The sequence below is a fragment of the Perca flavescens genome, chromosome 2, assembly GCF_004354835.1.
Source record: "Perca flavescens isolate YP-PL-M2 chromosome 2, PFLA_1.0, whole genome shotgun sequence".
Classification (NCBI taxonomy): domain Eukaryota; kingdom Metazoa; phylum Chordata; class Actinopteri; order Perciformes; family Percidae; genus Perca; species Perca flavescens.
Genome location: NC_041332.1, coordinates 38,589,178 through 38,608,072, shown reverse-complemented (window position 1 = coordinate 38,608,072; position 18,895 = coordinate 38,589,178). Strand labels below are relative to the sequence as shown.

Below are 18,895 nucleotides of genomic sequence, written 5' to 3'. Positions count from 1 at the left end.
ATTTCGTTGAGTGATTAGTTGTCCCTCGCTGTGAGGGGGCAGCAAGCAGGTTGGCTGATGCAGAGCAAAATGTTTGGACAAACTGTCATTGATTTATGGCCAAAATTGCGCAATGCACATGTTGGGAACTGGTAGCGCCCCCTATATCTATCTATATTTTTAGGTGCTGAGCCTCCTGGCGAAAACACTGGTCACTCAGTGAGTATAGCCGCGATTTTCCTTGGAGGAAACCATAGCTCTTATCATGCGGTTACAGGGCTAGTAGTTAGCTTTTAGTTTTAACTGAATTTACTGATTAGCTGCAAGAAGATACAAAGGACATCTTTGATGATGATGTGGGCTTCAGTAGGCGGGGCTGCCCTACATCATTCCAGGTCACATGTGACTCTGTTGATATTAAATTCTTGACCTGTTCAAGCACCAGATGGGTAATATCCAGTGTTAAGCACTGCCTCTGGCAGTTAGGAAGAATTAATCTAAAGTTTTCCATGGTTTCTATCGTTTATTATAACTTGTACTCACCAAAGTAAGTGCCGAGTCATTATACACAGTGACATCACTAAAATTAAGTCAGACATGCATAAATACAGTACATACAAGGGTATACATAAGACTTACACACAAACTGATAAAGGGAAGAATGGTTTAAATAGCAGGTTTAGTGTAGCTGTCTGTGATTCTGTGCTGTCCTAATCTAAAGCTGTTTTTATGAAGAGTTAACTGTGTGCACATGACTGGTTAGTTCAGTTTAATGCTGCAAAATAAGGAAAAAATTAAATTGTTCAGTCTGTCAGTCATTAAAGTAAGCTGTTAACATACAAACCCCACTAACAGTTTTCACTGGGTGGCTGCCCTCTTTTTTGCCTTTGTGTGTGTGCACTAGGAGAAGACCAGCGCCCTGTCTCTCAGTAACGTAGCAGGAGTCTTCTACATATTGGTTGGAGGTCTGGGTCTGGCCATGATGGTAGCACTGGTAGAGTTCTGCTACAAGAGCCGTGCTGAGGCCAAAAAAATGAAGGTATATTTTCAAATGCCAGTTTAACTTTCTATCTTAAATCTGCTACATGTCACTACTACTACAAATCTGAATTTGTGAGATGAGTTACGTTAGAAAACAAATGCCTTCCAGTCAGAAACCAGAATAGCTAATACCGTTGTGGTTAATGTGATGTGTATTGTAGCATTTTCATATATGTGAAATTCCTACCATATAGAAGTGAATCAATGTAATGTAAGTAAAGTAACACTAAGTTGCCAGTTTATTAGGTACACCTTTAGTTGTAGTTTGTGGTGTTGTTGAATTTTATTGCATCTTACTTAATACTAAAATGTGTTTCTAATTTTTAATCCATCTATTTAGATCAATTAGGGGGTATACAAAATCATAGAAACACCCATCAGTATAACACAATGAAATGAAATTGTGAAAAAGCACAAACCTCAGCCTCCAAAATGATCATAAAGTTCAATCAAAAATGTAACATTAAAATCTTCATGAAGGTAGGATTTATTACAGGGCTGCTGGACTAGAATACATTAGTTATAGCTAACTAGCTAGCTCATACCAGACGCAAGATGTCAATAGTGCGTAATAGTAGTGCTACAGAAGCATCAATGCGCACTTGATTTCAACATAATTTGTTAAGTCACTGTCGTCAGTATATATCAAGACAGATTTTTTTCATCTTCTCCCTTGCTCTGTGTCTGCTTCAAAGCATTTACAAACTACTTTCTCCAGCCATCCACAGATTCTGCGTGAAGACCTTTGGACCCATTCACAGTCAGTCAGTCAATGCTGTGAGTGGTTTTGGTCTTGTGGTGTTGTCTGTTTCTGGTGGTCATTAAGTCTCTTGTTTAGGGTCCTTCCTATTTCACTGATGTAGTGATCTCCACAGGGGCCTGTTTTCAGCGTGTACCAGAAATGTTAAGGTGTTGAATGGTTTGTGGAAGACACTGTTGAATTGATAGTGATTCAGTGTTTTCATATTTGCCAATATGAACTTTAAAAATTCAAAATTAACTGTTTTTTGGCCACCTGGAAGCTGAGGAAACATTGACATATCAACCTTTAAAGTTGATATGATACACTTGTTCGCAAACTACTACCTACTATACTACTTCTTTACACATCCTGAAGTTACAAAGCAACATTATCATTCATTTGAAATCAGAATCAAATTTATTCCTATCATTGCATTTGTAGTGGTTGTGTAGTGGTCTGCTACACAATCAAGTTTGCACTTGCAAGGAATTTTTCTTGGTGTATTAGGTGCATACAGTAAACAGTAAACATTAAAAAGGGAATAAACAATGGAACATATATACAGTGTACATATATTGCAATAAAAAGTATGTAAAAAGACATGTTAACAAATATGTGCTACATAACGAAGTACTGTAAGAAGGCTGTACGGCTTGTTGAGATTGTGCAAACATTTTGTTTAGGGGATGTGTGAAGTTCACAGTATAAATGATATGTGCAATGGTCAGGGATAATAGTCCTGGATGTGCATTAATGTAACGCGGTGACTGAGGTTGGGGGAGTTGAGAGACTGTTAGATTCTGTCTGGGGGGGTCCCAGGCCTTGTTGAAGAGGCCCACTGCAGTCGGGAAGAAACTGTTCTTGTAGAGTGAGGTTTTGGTCCTGATGGACTGCAGCCCCCTGCCAGAGGGGAGAGATTCAATAGGTTTGTCATCACTCTTTGGCATTACCTCTAGACTCACAAAAAAAGCCTTTTGGAGCCATCCCCAAACCAGGGTTCTTCAACGTTTTTTAAAACCAAGGACCCCTTAACTTAAAGAGACGGAGCAGGGACCCCCTACCATTGATATTGTAAAAAATGAAGTTGCATGTTAAACTGGGCCTACAATAAAGTTTAGGTTGGCCTAAAGCCTTTATACATACCTTTATAGTGCATAGAATACTAAGCTATTAAAATAATAACTGTCAGCATGATTTTATAAATTATCTTTTAATGTTAAACAAAAAATGTGGCACAGTGAATTGTTAGGATGAACTGTATCTGTGGGTGGCTATCTCAGTGACTACCTTACCTATAGGCCAGTAAGCAGTGGGGATTTATATTTGCTAATAATATGTTGGATTCATCTAGACTAAGACTTTAATTTTTGAAAAAACTTTCAAATATTAACAATAATTTGGAGGCCCCCTGCAGTGACTCTGAGGACCCCCTAGGTGTCCCTGACCCCCTGTTGAAGATCTAAACCGAATAGTAAGTCAGACATATTGTGCCATTATTTGATATTTTTTACCATTTCCAGGGGTTGTACTTTAACTTTACTTTTATAGATTTAACCCAATTCAGTTCAGAATTGGTCAGTACAAGCTAAAGCCCTTTGCAAAGCTAAATTACTAAGTTTTTCATTTTTTTTTCATACAGTGTGGGTGTGGCAAGGTAGCGAATTTCCAATATTGCACTGCCAAACACAAAGCGGTTTGTTACTAGACTGTACATGGGCCAATCTGCCCCAAACTTCTTATGCTTGATAAGAGTCATGGCCTGTGGACATCTACAAACAATATAGAGTTATAGTCATAGCGCCACCTACTGGCAACAGGAAGTCATATCACAGTCAGCAGCTTGACCAGATCCACCTCAAAAGTGTTCAGGAAAGCCTTATTTTTTATTTTTTTGTTGAACAGCGAATTGTCGTCGACGCGGACATGATGAATGAAATAGGAAGTTGTTATATATAGTTGTTATGTAGTATATACTATACTTTATATTGTATCTTGAGTGTACATTGTCCAATCTGCCCTAAATTTCTCATGCTTGATATGCATGGACATTTACATGCCACATTGACTCGTAGTCGTAGCTCCACCTACTGGCAACAGGAAGTCAGATATATAACATAATCCGATTTACATGAAATGTATAATGTGTGGTCTACAATTGATATTGAGCAACAAAATGTTGGTCTTGTGCTGCCCCCTATACTTCAGCCATGCCCCTGTACTTCAGCACGCCCCTTTCATAACCCATGAACCGTTTGTCGTAGACTCTTGTGTGAGGCATAATGCAGTCAAGCAGAAAGTTCCTTTTTTATTAGGGCCCGAGCACCAACAGCGGCGAAGGCCCTATTGAAACTGAAGGAATTATTATTGTTTTTCCCGACAAATTAATTGGCTTTTTGACGGGCTCAACATATTCAAAAACTCACCAAATTTGGCGGTCGCATCAAGTCTGGTGAACATTTTCGTATTTTAAGGGTTTCGGGAATAGGCGCACAAAAATGGCTCGCTAGCACCCCCTAGAAAGTACAAAAAAATTTAGCCCCTGCAGTGCGTTTAACGTAGACTCACAAAACTTGGTACACATATGTAACATGTCAAGGTGTACAAAAAATACCATACCCTAAACCCAACAGGAAGTCCGCCATTTTGATTTCAAAGTTTGAAATTTGTGCGATTTTGGCCATTTCCGCCTCCTAGAGATTTTATCCGATCAACTTCAAATTTGGTCTGTGCCAACTTAACATGTTAAAGATGAAAAGTTGTTAAAAGAAAAACTTTTCGTCATAGGGCGTGGCCGTGGTGGGGCGGCCATTTTGTGCGTTTCGCTGCCAAAACAGGAAGTGAGTGTAACTCGAGTGTACATTGTCCAACTGGCTCAAAACTTTTTAGGATTCATAAGAGTCCAACCCTGAGGACAAATAAAGGCCGATATTTATTTAAAGTCATAGGCCCCCTTAGTGGCAACAGGAAGTAGGCCTAAAAGTCAAGGTGCTATACTTTAACGAACTCCTCCTAGAGATTTCATCCGATGGACTTCAAACTTGGTCTGTACCATCCCAACACCTCAACGATGAAAAGTTATTAAAAGAAAAACTTTTCGTCAGACGGTGTGGGCGTGGCGTGGCAGCCATTTTGAGTGTGTAGCAATGAACAAAGAAGTTGTTTACTTGAGTGTACGTTGTCGTATCTGCCCGAAATTTCCTGAGGACACCTACAGGCCAAAATTGACTTTTGGTCATAGCTGGCAACATGAAATGCACCTTATATGGCAAACATCATCCAATTTACATTTACATGAAACTTATAATGTGTGGTCTACATGTGATACTGAGCCGCCCCCTATACTTTAACCACGCCCACGTACTCAGGCCACGCCCCCTGTCATAACATTTGAACCGTTTAAGGTAGAGTCTTGTGTGAGGTGTCATTAAACTCAGCAGAGAGTTCATTCTTCATTGGTGATGGTTTGGTGATGCTTAAGCCACGCCCCCTTTCATAACGTTTTAACTGTTTAAGGAATACCCTTGTGTGAGGTATCATTGAACTCAGCAGAGACTTCATTCTTCATTGGTGATGGTTTGATCCGCCCCCTAAGCTTTAGCCACGCCCCCTTTTATAACTAATGACCCGTTTGATGTAGACCCTTGTGTGAGGTATCATTGAACTCAGCAGAGACTTCCTTCCTCATTGGTGATGGTTTAGCCCACCCCCTATGTTTAAGCCACGCCCCCTGTTATAACTAATGACCTGTTTGATGTAGACCCTTGTGTGAGGTATCACTGAACTCAGCAGAGACTTCCTTTTTAATTGGTGATGGTTTGACCCGCCCCCTATGCTTTAGCCACGCCCATTTTCACAACTAATAAACCGTTTAACGTAGAGTCTTGTGTGAGGTATCGTTGAACTCAGCAGGGAGTTCCCTTTTCATTGGTGACGATTTACGATGTCTGACCAATGCACGGTCGCAAGGAGCGGCGTCCGCCAGTAACCCCGACTGCATGAATATTAAACCACATTAGTTGTATAGCTGCGGCTTCCTTTTCTCTATAAGGAATGTGAGGAGAGGATTTTTCTTCTCTCTGTGGCTGTTAAAACAGAACAATTCAAAACATGATTAAATCAGCAACACAAATTAAACATCCTCTAAAAAGCTTACAAGACACTTTTCATAACTTCAATACTTGAAGATTACTAATATAACTATACAACTAAATAACAATTTAAAAAAATAAATAATTTAACCAGGATCAGAAAACAGAAGGTTGCTGTAGTATGACGCTGACGTATACATACGTATATACACTTTATTATTGTACATTGAAGTCTAATTGTTAATGTTCAAACCCTCACGGGAATCTTCAGAATACAGAACTTCAGTCTTATGGAGGAAAAAATGCTTTTGATTGGCTTGATGAGGTTGATATGTAAAGGAAAGAGAACATAGGCTATATCCTTAAGACAATCAGATCCTGTTCTGAGGAAACTATACACAATGCATTCTTTGTCTTTCAGTCAGGAAACACTCCACTTGAACAATCCACTCACACTTAGTCTAATTGATTATTAGCTTCAATTGTTCAATTTATTATTTGCGTCATCATCTCTTGAGAGAGATGCACAGCAACCACAATAATAATATTAACAACTATATAATAATAGAAATTTGACTAATAATTAATAAAGAAGTGGATATATTGATATGAATAGTAGCAATATTAATGGCAATAATACCAGTAATGATAACAGAACTACGAAAAATAAAAATAATAGTAGCTTTAGGAAGTGGGCGTGAAGCAGGTGCCGCCACAATCTAAGGAAATCTGCGAGATGAGAAGGCATAAGGACTCCAGGGAAGAAATTAGTAACTAAGTTAGCAAGATGCATTAATGGGACTTGAATACACACAGATAGATGGAGAGAGAGAGAGAGAGAGAGAGAGAGAGAGGAGCTCAGTGTGTCATAGGAAGTCCCCCAGCAGTCTAAAACTATAGCAGCATAACTAAGAGCTGGTCCAAGGCACACCTGAGCCAGCCCTAACTATAAGCTTTTATCAAAGAGGAGAATTTGAAATTCTTAAATGTGGAGACAGTGTCTGCCTCCCGAACCCAGAGTGGGAGCAAGTAACTTTGCATTCTGGAAGCGCAGTGCTCTAGTGTGACAATAAGGTACTATGAGCTCTTTAAGATATGATGGTGCCTGACCATTAGAGCTTTGTAGGTCAGGAGAAGGATTTTAAATTAAATTCTGGATTTTACAGGAAGCCAATGCAGAGAAGCAAATACAGGAGAAATATGATCCCTTTTCTTAGTTCTTGTCGCTATACGCGCTGCAGCATTCTGGATAAGCTGGAGAGTCTTAAGGGACTTATTTGAGCAACCTTATAATAAGGAATTACAATAGTCCGGCCTTGAAGTAAGAAATGCATTTGCTACTTTTTTTGTCTTGAGACAGGATGTGCCTAATTTTTGTGATGTTACGCATGTGATAACAATTTTCTTTTAAATGGGCAATAAAGGATATATCCTGATCAAAAATAACTCAGAGATTCCTTATGGTGGTGCTGGAGGCCAAGGCAATAGCCGCTTTCGGACCGGAGGGATTTTTGCAGTTCCTAGAACATAAAATTCCTAGAACTCGATTTTTAAGTTCCTCTGGCCGTATTACGGGACTTTTTTAGCTCCTACTTCAGAGCAGGGTCTTTTCCCTTTTCCTAGGTCTACTTGATTGGTCGAACTTATAAGTCACGCCCACTGCCAACCCGGATCTTGCAGCACGCTGCCTGTACTTGTAGACAGAGCAACAGCGGGACATTTTTAACAATTTTCACCATCTAATTCATCATTAAAGTCACTTCTGACAACGTTTTAGGCAAGAAATTAACTGTTTAGATTTCGAATATAGGCAGTCTTCCGAAAATCGTTGCAAAATTGACAATTTGCTTCAAAGTTTTCGGAGTTGAGAAGCTCCATAAAGTGATGGGACTGCCAGCCGGTGGCGGCCGGGATCGCTTGCTCGCCGGCCGGCCTGTCATCCTGGGACACCCCGCTGTCAGCCGGCGGTCTCTCAGACCGGTCTTGTAAATAAGAGGCTTTTATTTCGCCGTTGACGGATTGTTTGTTTAAAGGTCCCATGGCATGAAAATTTCACTTAATGAGGTTTTTTAACATTAATATGCATTCCCCCAGCCTGCCTATGGTTCCCAATTGGCTTACAATTTTGATAGGTGTAAACCGAGCCCTGAGTATCCTACTCTGCCTTTGAGAAAATTCTGGAATCTTGCTTGTTATGAGGTCATAACAATTTGGCCAACCCATGGGAGAAAGACATCATGGCTTTCAAACGAGAAAAGTGGCAGTTGGTCAAGGCCACACCCCCACCCTCTACCTTACCCCGCCCTCTCTCCTCCTCAATAGCTAAAGACACAGAAATGGCACATCCTAAGGAAAGCTCATTGTGGGACTGACTCTAGTGGCTGTAATTCTGCACCAAGGCTGAATTTCGGGAAAGAGACTTCAGATATAGTTTTAGGGGACCACTAAGGTCTATATAAAAGCATCCAAAGAGCACCATGTCATGGGACCTTTAAATTCCACAACACATGTCCATCATAAGATTAACGTGAATCTGTGATTACTGCCTTTTGGCGTTAAACTCCACAAGCACCTGCGGGCTTGACAACTTCGCTGGTCCGCCGTCACACACGCACGCACACACACACAGCCACAGGCAGAGAGAGAGAGAGAGAATATAGTTCATACTTTTTTTGGCATTTCTTTTCTGATTTTAATTAAGACCATTGCTGTGCTTGCATCACTCCCTTACCACTCCTACCAGTCCCTGTGGTCACTTGGCCAGTGCAAATGCAAATGGAAAAAAAGATTTATTTTAGTTTTTTGTCTGTGTTTCTCTGTTAAGTACTCAGCCTAGTTTTTAAACGCCGCCGTTCAAACTCCGTTATGAGACCCCGGCAAGGCACAACAGGGACATTCCGATGGCCTCCTCCATCATGCTGCTTTGTTGTTGTATGTGGCGCTATTCTGTAAAGATGTCCTTGCCATGCTTGCGTCACTCCCTCACCCCTCCTACCAGTCCCTATGGCCACTTGGCCGGTGGGAATGCAAATGGAAAAAAAGATTTTGGGGGAGAGTAGTTCATAGAACTGCTTAGAAGTGTACTTTTCCCCTAAAAAGTACTAGTACTATTCGGTCGGAAAACGGCTATTGCTATTCAGAGGAACTATGTGATAATGAGCAGCGGATGTGTTTGGGGCCAAGTGCAATGACTTCAGTTATCATTTTGTCACAATGTAATTATAATTATATTATTTTTAGTATTTTCAGCATGATATTTGGGCCTTGGAGTACACACACATGCTATTTACTGTATAAAAAGAGTAACAAGATTTTTCACATGTAGACAGACCATGAAAAGCTATTCTCTCTCTCTCTCTCTCTCTCTCTCTCTCTCTCTCACGCTCTCTCCCGCTCTTGTAATGCACACCCGTATTGCTTTTGCAGTATTATTGGTGCTATCAGTATTCAAACTATTGTTGTCATGTGAATCAGTAATGATATCAGTCACAAAGCAAAAGACTCATCATTGTTAATCAGTATAGTAATAACAATTACTTTATTTTTGTTATGAAGGTGGCAGCCAACACCTTGTCGTCCCCCCAGCACACAGGAAACTACACACACACTTTGTCTTCTCCTCAACATGCCCCCAACTTCAACCTGCTGTCCCCCAGCCACCAGCCAAACTACGCCACGTATAAAGAGGGCTACAACGTTTACGGCATTGAGAGTGTCAAGATCTAACTCGGGTAGGAGAGTGATGATTGATGGCTAAAACCTTCCTCACCTCACAGTCATAGACAATGTTTAGACAAAGAACTTTTAATTGGCATTCATTCATACCATACCATCTAACAGCTGCATTCACATTATGGTGGTGCATAACCGCTTCAATTGCAAACTGCATTTTCATTGGACCTCAATGATCCAAAATGGCAAACTTTTTTAACTTCTTAACCTTCGTGCTTCACTTTACCTGTGTTTGATTGTTGTTAAGCTACCATCAATGGAACTCAAAATTCCCTGTGTTGTCCAGTGGTGCAAATGCTCCTTTTTATGTAGGCTGTTAAGGAACTGTTTAGTTTTAATGGCAGTGACTATTAGCTATAAAATAAATGGCAAGATCAAAGAGGAGATTATTAGTAAATGAAAATAATATTTCTTTTAAAACAAAGTACAGAGGCCTCCAATAATGTAATACCTGAAAATGTAATAACATTTGCACTAGATACATAGTGATACACTAGGCGTCTCTCAATTGAAACACAGACTTATTGATGACATTGTGAAGTTGGGTGGGATCACGCGAGTTGTTGTCTTCACTGCTAAACTATGACTGAAGAAATTGTATCTGTTTATTGACAAGTGAATGTATAAGCTTTATTTACATTTTGTTTAGTAGTTATTAATTTCATGTTTTTCATGAGGTGGAAAATATTTATACATTTTATTTGTGGTGGTAGTTGACCGATTAGCGAGCAAGCAAGCTAACATTAGCCAGCTAAAAGCACACTATCACAATGCATTTCACATTTCAGCGTCTCCTCTATGATTTTTGTAAGCACCGGTTTGTCCTCCCCCATGCTGGGAGACTACCATTACTTTGCTGGGGGGGCTGAGTCATACTCAAAATAACTATGAGCGTGTTGAACGTTGTTGTAACTTGATAATGTTACTATACGTTTTAGCCACCAAGCATTAGCATTAGCCATATGTATTGACATTTCATATCAGTATATACATACATTCATTTTCAATAAGAGAGCATACTTTTTTTTACATTATTACTTTATGCATCAAAATGATTACACGTTTTGGGGAAATAATGACCCACCTGGAAAATGTTATTACAATATCAGTCAGGTCATTGTATTACATTATTGGTAAAGTTATTACAGTATTGGGTTTTATTATTTTTGTTCTTACATTTCAGGAAATGATTACATTATTGGGTGTTACAAAGCCTTAATCAGCTGGTCACCACAGCTATTTTTGGAGACCCCACAATTATTTTACATGTCTGCTTTTATTTGAGATTATGAACAAAAATGGTTACATACAGCTTGAAAAATCATTTAAAACAGCAACAAATAAGTCTACTACCACAATGACTACAAACATTTTATGGGACGGTTACGTTCTAAATTTATAAAATGACAGACATGTCCAGTCCCAAAAAAACGCATAGCCTTGTATTGTCCAAAGAAAATAATGTGACACACAACAGTGAGACAAAAAAGTTGCACTTGAGGCTTGCTGGCATTGCTGAGTATTATGATTGACTTTATATTTAGGGCATGATGTGAATGCAGTTGTTCTTGATAAACAAAAGTAACATGGAGACCATAATAGAGTCTAGATAAACACCACATTCAGGTAGCTGGTCAAAACTGTGTATGGCTGTGATACTCTATTCCTTTGTTCACTCATTACCCAACAGCTTACTCACCTCCTCTATCCCTTTTTTACCTCTCCTGAAATCTATTCTTAACCACTACTCCTACACTCTCTGCACTCATCTGTCCTCCTCTTCTTTATTTCTTTCTTCTCATCTCTTCCGCTCTCCTTCTTGTGTTCTTACCCACCTCCACTTTTCCCTTTTTACTTTCTTCTTTCCCTGATTCTAGCCAATCATCCTCTTTAATGGACTGACTCATTGGCCAATCACTCCCATCTGTCTTAATGTCAGCTTTTCAATTGGCAGCCCCATGGTTTAATTTTAAAGATGGGATGGTTTGGACTGGTAGCAGCATCAAACATTGGACATGTTGGTAGAACAAATGAAAGTGCAACACCACTGTATAACAATAATAAATAGCCCTGTTCCCTTTGAGTCGATTAACTCGTTACAATACATACAGTGTGGGATATCACAGCCTGCATGGCCTGTTTGAAGATGCTCTATTCACACCTTAGAGGCAGATGACCTGTGGTGATGTGTGTTAGGCTTAAGCTGCACATTTATACTTTAGTCACTGCAGTCACAGCTCACTGCTTGTTATGCTGGTTCAGGTTTCATTACATAAATTATGCTCTCTTGGCCCAGAGGTTGAGGACATCAGGGGGTGTCCAACCTTCACAGAGTGTTTAGACCCTGACCACAACACTCTCCAGTTGGTGGGTCGGCAGTGGTGGCCAATTCACTGCCAAAACCAACAAGAGGCTCTTTCGGCCGCTTCCCCAAGCCTTTGAGCAGCTGTCTTCCTTTCGAGGCCCTTCACTCCTACTTTTGTCAACGGACTCCATACGTATTGGGCTGGGAATCTGCGACATCCCACCTCCACAGTGAACAACCATGTCATCCAACCTTTTTCTCGGCTGTCCTGGATCAGTTGTTGATACTTGGTCTTCTTACTCTCTGTTGCTTCTTCACAGCCCTCTTCCCATGGAACTGTTAGTTCCACCAAGATGATTTTCTTTCCTCCTAGGGACCCTATAATGAGATCTGGTCTCAAGAGTGTGGACGGTACTGCTTCTTTGAAACTGCAGTTTTCTCCCTAAGTCGACTCTCATCTCCTTGTTTGCAAAAGGTTTTGTTTGGCTTCACATCGGCTCTCTGTCCCTCTTTGATAAAGGTGATTTTGTTTTGGCTGGATGGTTCTTTCTCCTTTGCTGCTCAAGGATGTCTGCTTGCGTTTTCAACACCCTGATGAGGCCATCTGTACCTTCTCTGGGCCAAAGCAGTTTTGCACCTAGACAAACTGTGCGCCATGGATCCTCTCTCTCCACACAACTTAAAGAGAGGGTCCTCCCTCACACCCCACATGTGAAGGTTAACTGGTGATGGTAGTGTGTCATAAGTTGCTCTGAGCAAGTAGGAAATTTGAAATGGCTCTAGCCTCCACAGTTCAGCCCATGTGATGTTTCTCCTAGGGAAATCTGACCTTGCCCAGGCACCTTGAGCTCCTTGTTCTATGGCTTTGGCTTGTCTTCCCTCGTCCTCAAGACTCCGGACTTCTTCATGGACATGGTTCTCTCCCTAGGGTTAGACTTTGACCACTGCTGACGATGAGGAGGTTCCAAGTCCCTGCCTCCCAATGCAGGGGTTTCCAATTATGTCTCTGGTCTTAAGAGAGCATTCTGCCTGGCTGACTGCAGTGCTAGCGGCCCACTTCCACCCATATATTGTTTTTATTCCTGCTTCCCTAACAAGTGGTTCTTGGAAGTCTCTGTATGTCAAGGAGAGTCTGCATTTGCGACTTGGTACTCCTCTACCACAGAGGACAAGCTGTAGCTGGCCCGATCTTATGTATAAACCTATGGATGTAAATCTTGGGGGCATCCCAAGCCACATGCAAAGGTGCTTGCTGACCTTTCTCTCCACTCCCTCGACTGTTGTCATAGGCACTTCAGACACAGTAAGGGGCCACATAAGTCTTGGAAGCAGGCCTTTTTGGTAGATCCAGCACTTAAATATTCCAGTAAGGTCATCCACAAATCCCCTGATTACCAGCTGTTGACTTCTTGTGATGGTCTTTGGTCCTTTGGATTCATTGCTGGCTGGTGTAATAATTGGGTTCATCCCCATGATGAACAAAATGGGAGAGATGGTGACCCCGTTATGAGTCCTTTCTCTACAAGCTGCCACTCTGTTGTAAACTGTTGGTTTGAAAGAATGATTTGTTGTCTCCGAAGTAACTGGTGATGAGATCCTGGATGTGCTTTGGGATGTGGTAATGGTCCATCACTACTTAATTCAAATTATGGGGGATGTACCTATATGCGTAAACGCATTCAAGCCAGACCACAGTGAGGTTCCCTTTCCTTTACTTACCGGATGAGTTGGCTGACGGCGCCCGTGTGCTTCAAGAATCCTGAGAACCCTTCAATACCACCCTTCTGGATTGACGTATTTACATATGCATTTACAAAGCACCCTTCTGCTCTGCCAGCTTGCTGGAATGGAGCCCTTAGACCAAACTCACAGAATAAGGAACAGATGATGATCTTAAGTGCTTGACGACCTCCTGGACCTCCCTCCAGGATGGGGCTTCAGTGCTGAGTGATTTTGTCGGCTTATCAACGGTGCAAAGGCTGTTATCTGCCAAAGGAATGTCTCTAGGGTCGCTGAAGGTTTTCTTAACAGACTCTTCCACTTCCTCTTTTGAACTTGTAAGAGTTCCAGAGTTTGCTTTCCTGAGGAATAATTTGGTTAAGCGATATGGGTCTTTTACAAACTGGGCTTGTGAGGCTTTGTAAGCTAGTAACACCTGACCCTACAGAGTTAAACAGCTACAGCTAGTATAAGTGCTCAGAATCAGCTTACATTTTTCACAACTGGCACTGTCTGGTCTGAATTACTAGAATAGAATTACCAGGAGCAGACAGGCTTTGTTGGGCCCTCTGCTCATGCTACAAACTTGGACTGAAAGTCTATTGACCCTAACATCCCCTAACACAGTCTTACAATTCCTTCTTTTTGCACCTAAATGCACTTATTGTCCCAGGTTTTAGGTCCTAAATTGAGTTGTTAAATGTTGACGACACAAGGTGTTTCCAACACTTGGCAGTTTCCCAATGGTCTTTCAGTTCAGAGAGAACAGTTGTAATAGGTTATTAGTTACAGTTTCAATTATGACAACCGTGTCTGTGTCAACAACACAGTTTGGGGACAAAGCTGAGAAAGAAAGCAAAACGATGGTTCTCCCTTTTTCGAGATGAACAAAGGTAATTTTGTTGTTTTAAAAAAAGGAGGGAGCTCCACTTTAGACCTGCGAGTTTCTTTCTGGTGAGAGTGTGGGTTGCACCTATTGTTGGTGGCTCAGATGTGGGATCGTTTCGGCAGTGTCTGTTTACATCCAGGGAAAATTCCCTGTTCTAATACATAATGCTTTAGTTCTGAAATTAAGTGCAGTGTGTTTATGTGACTATGTATTTGTCTGTTTTTATGGGGATGGGAAAACCCCTGTCCAAGCACTGGCTTTCCCTGGCTTGTATCAGCAAAGGTCTTCCATTGCCTCATGGTGTGAGGGCACACCAAACAAGGGCAACATCAAGGGAATGCTAAAAGGCGTATCAGTGAGTTATATTTGTGTAGAAACCAATTGTTCTCAATTGGGTTAGTTCTGTTTAGCTTTTTAAACGACAGGGTTATTTGTTTCCGCTTGGTGTACAATGCACGTGTTAAAGATTTACCTCCTCTGTGGCTTCTCTGCGGGGCGAGAATATATATCCCATATTATATGTGTTGTATCGAGTGAATTAACTGAAAAGGAATGCAATGATGTATATAATGATTCCTGAAGGAGAGGAATGAGGTACACCACCATAGGCCACACAACGATGTGATATCCTATACTATATGTATTATTATTATTGTTTTATCTCCTTCAGGGAACAGAAGCCATAGTCATAACATTTTTATTTCTAAAGGAAACTAATTCAGTACAACAAAAGCACATTCAAGCAAAAGATGATGTAGCAGCATCAGTCACCATAGCAATGGATCTTAACAAGGAGATAATGTGAGAAGTTTCTTTCCTCCAAACCAGAATTCATACTCGCATAAATCAATGTTCCTTTCTCGATGATTTGATTTGCCTCCAATGTCTCTCTACACTCCTGGCCATACTGCAACATGCAAACATAACCCGATACATTGCTTTTACACACATTATCCATTCATTTGTTACATAATGCTACAGTATGTCTTGCTACATTTAGTGAACTATAAGCTAAAACAATTTACAAAGGCAACATGTATTTATTATTTATATAATTGTGAAGAATGAAAATGATCTCTGCAATGACCACATTACAAAGAGCTGTGTGATGTGAAAAGATACTCTGTCATGGTTAGGGCTGGGTATCGTTCAAAGATTTTTGATGCTGGTACCGATACCGTGACTTTGATACCGGTTCCTAAACAATACTTTTGTAGATACCAATTTTATAAAACGAAAATAAATGACATTACACATTACGGCAAAACCTTTTTATTTATTTTTCAGTTCCTACTTCGTGTGCCGTCTCTGTGTAACGTAGAGTTTTTCCTGCGTGTCTCTATGACGTGTAACGTTACATAGCAATCACAGACATCTTGGTAGAAGCATGCTGCATGCTGATTGGCTCACTTGATGCTGATTTACTCCTTAGGTATTGGAATTGGGTTTTGAATGATGAGGCATTTTTTGATACTCAGTACTTTAGAGGCAATTTGGTCTGTGCCTAAAAAGTATTGAATTCAGTACCCAGCCCTAGTTATGGTGTATTTAATTGTATACTGCAAAAACAATATATTGAGCTAGTGTACACTTCATAGGAAAGATAGAAATGTTTGAATGTTCATGGATTAAATAACCAGACAGGTATGTTTTGTTTGTCTTGTTACATTGAAGCAAAAATCCTTTAAAATGCAATATTCCCATACACCACAGATTTTAATCCAATAATTACCAGATTATTTTCAGTTTCACCTCTGTGTCTTTCCTGGCTGCCTACTCACGCTACCTTTCTATTTCTATGTATGAAGCAGCAAAAAAGTTAAAACATGACGTGTTTGAGTTCATTTGCCTGACTTGACATGGCACGTCCACCGTTTACTATTGCACATGCGCACATCACAATGTCGATGCTGAAAACATATATCGTGCAGCCCTACGACGAATGTGTTTTCACACTAAAAACTATGAAACTTGATTACAGGATGAGTCTTATAGTGCTGATTGAAAATCCAGGAATATGGAATTAAACATTCACTCAAACCTCATGACACCGCACCGTGTTTCAGACATGCCATGTAAGTCTGAAACACGCAGGTCACAGCAACACCATCAGAATAAATAAGTCATTTGGAAATCTGGTGGCAACAATCCAGTAATGAAATACTGAAATGAAGACTTTGGCTGGTGCAGGTAAGGTCTGAACAATACTAAAAACCAAAGTCTACAGTGTACTGACAGACTGCTTTGTGTGATAATTACTTTCAGGATGCTCACATTTCATGCCATATTCTCAAAGGTCATCAAAAGGAGATAACTTTCTATTCTACAGTATGGTCTCGTGCCAAATTATAAGCCCTTTTTTATCACAGGGTTGATAATGATTTTAAAGGACAGTTCAACATTTTAGGAAACATGCTCCTCCTGAAACCACAAATTGACATTTTCACATTTCTTCCTGACACAAGATTGATATCAATCTTCTCATGTCACTTTCATAAAGAAAACAAATGAGCATATCTCCCAAAACAATGAACCATTCCTTCAAGTTTCATGTTCTGTCAAAGCATGGTTAACATGTCTTTTCCTTGTACAGATGAAATTCACAGATGCAATGCGCTCCAAAGCTCGTCTATCCATCACAGGATCGACCGGTGAGAATGGTCGTGTCCCGGTGGCTTACCTCCGTCCAGGATTACCCATGAGCCTCAGCATGACTGATCTCTCCTGACCACACCCGAGCCAGTGCCTTACAGCCAATCAACACACATCGCCCCTCCCCCTCTGAAAGTGAGTGGAAATGCTCGTCATTTCCTTCGGTGACCAATTACCACTCACCGTGGGTAAACTGCCCTGATTTGCATCCCGGAGTTTAGCCAATCATATCTCTCTGAGGATCTCTAAGACTGGACATATGTTGTCCTCCCTCCACTTGGCTGTCAGGCTTTAGCAAAGACCTGCCTAGTGAATCACTCGACCATCAGCGAGAACGATTGCTGCTCATTTACAATTCATGAAAAACAATCAAGCACAGTGGACAGTTTTCTAAACAAACACACATCATTGTTTTGTAGATTTTTGCCATGGAGGCTATAGAAAGTAAGGGCAACAGTGATGCTGACGTTAACGCAATAACAACATTAATCAGGGATGGGATCAGGAATTGTGAGTATAAAAGCAGAATCTTGGTTTAAATGAGTTTGAGTGCTATAAACAAAACCTGACATCCTGAAAAATTGCATCCATGAAATAATAGTAATTGTAATAGCAAATAATGATGTTTTTGTTCTTAATTGTTTTCCTTATTGCTATCTGAGAATCCCTAATAAGTAGAGACTTACCTAACCCAAGAGATGCATGGACTGACACACATATATATACACACACACGCACTATACACAGGGATGGGCAAAAACGAGTCAAAGTGTAAGTTGATACAAAATAATCCCAATTTCTTTAAAAGCCCCCTTGTGTAGGATTTGAGCATTTCTGACTTTGACACACAGTGGTCACATCAAAAAACATCACCATATGCAACCTGTGGACGCTGACAATAACAACACATCGACTTCACTAGTTTGACTCTTTTTTTCTACAAAAAGCCATCACAAACGTTTGAAAGACACTATGAACACATTCTTTTACCTTTTTATGATAAATCACTCGTTCTGTATATGGACTGAATTATCAAACAAATGCTCAAAAACATTAACTTTACGAGTATTCATACAAATGTACTACTTTATTTGATAAGTTAGCATTTGGTTAATGGTGTTACTGCTGTGCTTACGATATTAACAGCATCCTATTAATATGTTTTGTGGTGTTTAAACTTAAGTATTACTGTAAATGACTTTGACTCACTAGTCTACATGTGGCTGTCGTTTATGCTTAACACTCTTCTACCATATGATAGTCACATGGCAGAAGGATATTATAGCACTTATAGGTCGCGTGAAGTCAGTTTTTATTATCCAGTGTTAACAGCATTACATTGAAAGCTCTAGTGCGTAACTTTTTGATAGTAATGAACATCCGTTACATTCAAACCATTGCCAAATGAGTTGCTACAAAGCTAATTAAGACTATCAGCTCCACACAACTCTCTATGTATTTCTCAGTATGACTGTTCAGAAGATTGTGTTGTCCGGCGACTTTCCTGCGCAGAAACTCGAGTGAAGATAATTACCTCTTCTGAAGAGTCCATGTTTGGTGCGCGATCACGGAAGGCTTGTATCATGTGGACGCCCCAACATTTTAGTTGTCATTACTTAGAATTCCTCATGGGGGAGACAGAAACGACGCACTATAGCGTTAATGGATTTAGTAGTAGTAGTTAGATATTACCTAGGGTCAGTCTAGGGTCAGACACTAGACCTGGAATAAGTCCCCATCAGTGAACA

General features: G+C 40.4%; 1 protein-coding gene across 5 annotated transcripts in view; it reads left to right on the top strand.

The window, feature by feature from the left end:
- The window catches only part of LOC114564267 (glutamate receptor 2), a 100,439-nt gene extending 81,868 nt beyond the window's left edge, over window positions 1-18,571 (top strand). For 2 of the 5 annotated variants that reach the window (XM_028591543.1, XM_028591529.1), the window contains exons 18-19: window positions 884-1,018; window positions 17,089-18,571. In XM_028591543.1, the coding sequence (XP_028447344.1) occupies window positions 884-1,018; window positions 17,089-17,223 (270 nt within the window). In that variant the 3' untranslated portion in view covers window positions 17,224-18,571. Of the gene's footprint in view, window positions 1-883; window positions 1,019-9,405; window positions 9,582-17,088 lie in introns of those variants that run through there. The other 3 variants (XR_003693733.1, XM_028591521.1, XR_003693734.1) reach the window with 3 other exon arrangements.
- The last annotated feature ends 324 nt before the right edge of the window (window positions 18,572-18,895 follow it).